At 44.3% G+C, this 5,132-nt stretch overlaps 2 protein-coding genes across 2 annotated transcripts; one reads left to right on the plus strand and one right to left on the minus strand.

Annotated features, from left to right (window-relative positions):
* The first annotated feature begins 218 nt into the window (after positions 1 to 218).
* On the plus strand, positions 219 to 3,851 carry haus7 (HAUS augmin-like complex, subunit 7). The gene is made up of 9 exons (XM_041946441.1): positions 219 to 310; positions 520 to 635; positions 741 to 811; positions 1,884 to 1,948; positions 2,060 to 2,250; positions 2,452 to 2,563; positions 2,787 to 2,999; positions 3,113 to 3,224; positions 3,316 to 3,851. Exons 1-9 carry the CDS (start codon positions 254 to 256, stop codon positions 3,375 to 3,377), a joined length of 999 nt encoding a protein of 332 aa, XP_041802375.1. The 5' UTR covers positions 219 to 253; the 3' UTR covers positions 3,378 to 3,851.
* Positions 3,852 to 4,054: 203 nt separating this feature from the next.
* Positions 4,055 to 4,869, minus strand: mrpl49 (mitochondrial ribosomal protein L49). The gene has a single exon (XM_041946526.1). It carries the CDS (start codon positions 4,851 to 4,853, stop codon positions 4,323 to 4,325), a length of 531 nt encoding a protein of 176 aa, XP_041802460.1. The 5' UTR covers positions 4,854 to 4,869; the 3' UTR covers positions 4,055 to 4,322.
* Positions 4,870 to 5,132: the final 263 nt, after the last annotated feature.

Consider the following 5,132-nt stretch of genomic DNA (forward strand, 5'->3'; position numbering starts at 1 on the left):
TACATAGAAGAAAAAGCAAAGATACAAGCACACAGTCGTAAGGCGCTGTCTCAACACGATCACACCTATGGAAAGAGAACTAATCCGAGGTGCAATCTAATCTCTAACAGTGGGAGGCAGCAACGTGCCACAAGGCTTCATTTCTGCCGAGAATTCAAAAGAAGAAGACAGTGCTCTGCACAACAGTCATTTGCCTTCGCAGAAGAAGAAGAGGATGAGGAAGAAGTAGCAGCAGCAGGGATTTATTTTGAAAATGGCGGGTGCTTTGAACGAAGAGGAACTTGTGCGACGTGTTTATGCTGCGTTGCAGGTAAATGTTAAAATAACGGAGACATAATTTTGAATAACAAACAATGCGCGTTTTCTGGAATATTGTTTCTTACTCTCTTAAATGCTGTTACATTATTTTGTCTCTCAGCCACGTTTGGTTAATTGAGCACTGCGTACGTTGTACGTGACTCGTTAGCTGTATAAAGTGTACAGAGTTGCCTTGAAATCATCTATTTTGTCTGTGTTGAGGCTGCGTCTTGTCCTCTGGTGGAGGGTCTGGAGCTACAGGAAGCGGACAGTATGCTGGAGCTGCTGTGTGTTCCCTCTCAGCACCGCACCAACATACTGAAATGGATCTGCAGCAGGTAGAATAAGCTGCATAGATCATCACTCCTCTTCCCATCTATCAAAAATCACTTGCATATGAATAGAAACGAATCTCTCTCTTATCCTCACCTGACACTTTACAGCATCAACCCAAACTTTGGCAATTCCAAGGCAACATCAATGAGATCCAAAGACCCAGATGCTTTGCCTAAAGGTAACATTGTTGTCTTTTCAAGATTCAAGAGTCTTTATTGTCATGTTGGCATGTCAATGAAATTTTCATTGCAACCCCCATGTTAGGAACAGATGGTAAGAAAGATAAGAAGACTAGAAAGAATAAAATTAAGATAACTAAAATAAAATAAACCAACATGCAATAAAAATATTCGTTTTAAAGGCTAACTTTTCTATACAGTATATGGTTAACAGTCTTTTGACAAGCACCACATGGAGCAAAATAATGTCAGTGAGACTGAACATGCAGAGTAATTTATATTTATTGTATGGATTTGTTTTTAACATAACACGTCCAGCCAAGGGGCAGAGACATGTTTTTTGGGTTGTCCGTCTGCAAATTTTAACACATTTGTCTCATAGAATAAAATGATACAGTGAGGGCATTCTGTGTTTAAAAGGTCAAAGGTCAGCTTCACTGTGACATCATAATGTTCAGCAAAAACACTTTTCTGACCTTTATTCAGCACCATCACTCAGGAACAGAAGGGCAGATTTCACGCTCGGTCAAGTTTGCTCAGATACTGAATCGCTGACACTAATCTTGGTTGTCCACCTTGAAACTGTGCTGATTGTAGAGATCTTCTGTGCTGCCGGGTTGAACGTGTGTGTGAAGCATCCATGGTTTACAGTTTGTAGCTTCTTTGCAGCATCATCTATAATTGAAGCATTGTTGTCCAGCACAAGCTCATTGGTTCTGCTGATATTGATCTTCAGGTGATTGTTGTTGCACCATATGATGAAGCTCTCTATCAGTCCTCTAGACTCCTCTGCAGAAATCATGTGAAGACAACATGTCTTTCACTGGACATTATTAAATTTCAGTTCAATTCAATTTTATTTATATATCACCAAATCACAACTGAAGTTGTACCTTTTTATTATCAAATTCCTTTAAAGTCATTGTATATATTATGAGTCTGGGCAGATGTCGAGCTAAATGCAACTTGACTGGTTGATGGAGGCAAAGAACCACGAGGTGGTAATTCTAGTGTTTTCCTTCAGATAAAAATAACCTCTTATACTGCTGTGATCTGTGTTTGTACCGACAGAAATGGCTGTTCTGGGGCAGGAGCTGATGCTGTGCAAAGCAGATGACATGGCCCTGATCAGAGAGGTTGAATAAACGAGCGTAGATGTAATTGGTTTACAGATACAGATGTTCATTGTGACAATATACTGAAAATGTCCTGTTTTGTGTGTGTCATTTTTCAAACCCTTTATTCAGGGTGACGCAAGTATTCACAGGCAGCTGCAGTTCCTGGAGCAGCTTCTAACTCTAGTCCCTGGCTGCAAGAAGTCGGCTGGGCCCAGATTGGATGCGGAGGCGCTGCTGAACGAGCTCTATGCAGCTGAGAATCTGCCTCACCTTTCACAAATGCTCAAACCCACACTCGACCCCTGGCCGGCACACATCAAGTATGTATGCTGTCTTTGATTATCCTGTTTTACACACGTTATATCCCTCCCTTGTGTTTGCACGTTGTCATTCTCTCTTTTAGCTGTAATTCCAAGAAGAGACCGAGTGAAAGTTTAGTAGATCTTCATGTATTACATGACTCCTGTTGTTAGCAAGCAGCACCAGGTTCCCCTCTCCCACACGTTTTCCTTACCTCACAGGGCTTTACGTAAGGGCATCAAGTCATCTTCTAAGCCGAGTCGAGAAGAGGCAGCTGATGTGGCCACCCTTCTTCAGATGACTCAGTCAGCACTGGAGCAGCTACAGTCAGAGGTATGGTCGTCATGTGGCCGGTGATGCCTGCAGTATTATAGAGCTTTCAACTGAAACAGGGTGTCCACAATCACACACAATCAAAGTTAGTTTTGTAATGTTCTTTGGATAAGTATTAGAATGCACAAGCACAGAGCCCATAGATTTGGCTTGTCAGGTCATTGTAGTAATGCCTGCTATCTGTTTGCTGTGTTCTTCTCTTTCTACCCTCTGTTCTCCTCAGTGTGAGTTCCTGAACAGTGAGGCACAGAGTTGTGACGTCTTCTCTCCAAGCTCACTGCGCGTGGCAGCTTGTGACCTCCAGCAGCTGATGTCTACTTTCAGCCATGTTTTCGAAACAGACTTGAGAGCTTACTGCAGCAGAGATCCTCCCAGCTTCAGCGCAGAGACCGACATCTTTCAGAGAGTGCACCAGCTATTGCTGGCCTTCATCACGGTACTCACATGTTTGTTGAAAACGTGTGCCGACATACACGAGAAATCTGTCTCAAGCCTGACCTGTAGAAACCAGTCATACTGACACTTTTACTCTCGTGTCTTGTTTCTCAGGAGTTGGAAATGTTAAAGCAAGTATCAGAAGCTTCTGTGTCCGTGAATGAGGAAGTAAACCAGCTCCAAACGCAGCCTTGCTACCAGAGTCGAGGAGAGAAGCTGACATCACGTAAATGAACATTTGCTTTCACATACACACTCACACATACAGTTTGTTGCACTTTGTGAAATATTTATTTCCTGCTTTTGTTTTTGTCCAGAGAACCAACTGGAGGAACTTACCAGGCGAATTAGAAGCTTTTTCTCCCTGCTCCATTCCTGATGGTGTCCCTTAACATACCTTTGACCTGATGGCTTCATGCACTGCACAGACACTGGCCAAAAACCACCAGGGTCAAAGTTCATTGACTGCTGATGTGAGCATGCACTCAAAATAATGCAGCAATTATGGAAGTCACAGTCTGATCTGTGATTAGTGTTTGATTTCTCAGAAGTTAACCAGTGCCAGCCACTGTTACTTAGATGTTTCAGCAGAACTGCACTCATCTTCCTGTTTTGAAAGAACTGATCCTCGCTGATGGAGTCATACGCCCAGTTGATTGAGGGGCAGGTTTTGTCATTACCATCAAAATGCTGGATTGCTCCACAGTGATGAGCAGAAGGGGTTCAGTGGGTGGATGTCCATTTTGCTGGGATAGTATCAAATATATAATAACAATTCAGCGGTCTTTTTTTTGTCTCTCACCCTAACTTGTATTGTCCTTTGATGTACTTAATATAAACATGTATATGCTATAACTGAATAAATGTAAATGTTTTATACCTCAATTGTAATAGGTGTAATTTTTTTCCTCTTTTGTGCTCTTTTTGGGCTGCAATGATTAGTTTATCAACATTTGTGATCAATTGTTTTAAGTTTATCCAAAAAAAACAGCTTTAGACAACACAAGACATATGTCCCTGCCTCTGATTAGTTCACAGGAGTAATAACACAACAGGCAGTGGGCTATGTTTACTTTAATGTTGCATTCATTACATACAAGTATGTACACCCCTATGATCCCATTGCTTCAACATCTCGCCCCCGTGTACATAAATATAAAAAAAAGTCCATCCACATGGATAGAAATATGTTCTTAAGTCCAGCAGAAGAGTGCCAAGGTGTTGACCTGCCGGCTGATCCCAGTGCCAGGTGAGCAGTCCTCTCCATCTGCACCTGAGCATGATGGGACAGTCCTGGAGGCTCAGCGCTGCCTCCTCACCTCAGTCAGAAGCCTTTGCTGGCCAACCATTCCCGTAGCTCGTTATCGAAGTGACCTTTGACCTTCAGAGTCATGGTGACCTCATTGACCTGTGTAGGCAGCTCTTTCCCCGTCACCTCCTTGAGATGCTGCTTCACGTCCCTCTCCAGAGCCCAAATGTCCCCCTCCACTTTCCGCACCAGCGTCGTCTTGCGGCTGCCGTGGGTCAGGTCGGTGTAAACCGGGATGTTGTGCATGCGGGAGCGGCGGATCATGTAGGGAAGAGGCGGCGGTGAATGTGCCGGAGGGGTCCAACCAGACGGCGTGACACCGGCGTGTTTGGGCGGAGCGGGGACCCGTGACGGTGGGATGAGCCGCTCTACGAACTTGTATTCCTCCGTAGACTCCAATATCACGGGCTTTTTTTCTTCTGGACCGCCGTTACTCACAAACCTGAGCCCGGCAGCGGCGGCAGGACCTGCTGTCCGGCTGCGTAGGCTGAGACCAAGCAGCGCCCGGCGGACCGCGGCGGAATGAAGGGTGAAGCAGGCCGCCATGTTGTGAAGTGGTGTAAGTCAGCTGACCCGGAAGTAGTCAAGCACTTCCTGTAGCAGCAGGCAATTCCTTTATAACAAATAAATAAATTAGTCAGTTTCGTGTTGTTTATTTTATTAGGGACACGGGGCACGCTCCGAGTCACTTATTACTATCCCGCGCGTTTCTTCTTATTTTTCATCTTCCTTCAAATTTTCGTCCCTTAACTCGTCCCGCAGCTTTGAGAAAACCCTCGCAAATTATATATCAAAACGTGCGGTTTGATCGGGATCGGTGTGCTA

This window comes from Chelmon rostratus, chromosome 10 (genome assembly GCF_017976325.1).
Source record: "Chelmon rostratus isolate fCheRos1 chromosome 10, fCheRos1.pri, whole genome shotgun sequence".
NCBI classification, from domain to species: Eukaryota; Metazoa; Chordata; class Actinopteri; order Chaetodontiformes; family Chaetodontidae; genus Chelmon; species Chelmon rostratus.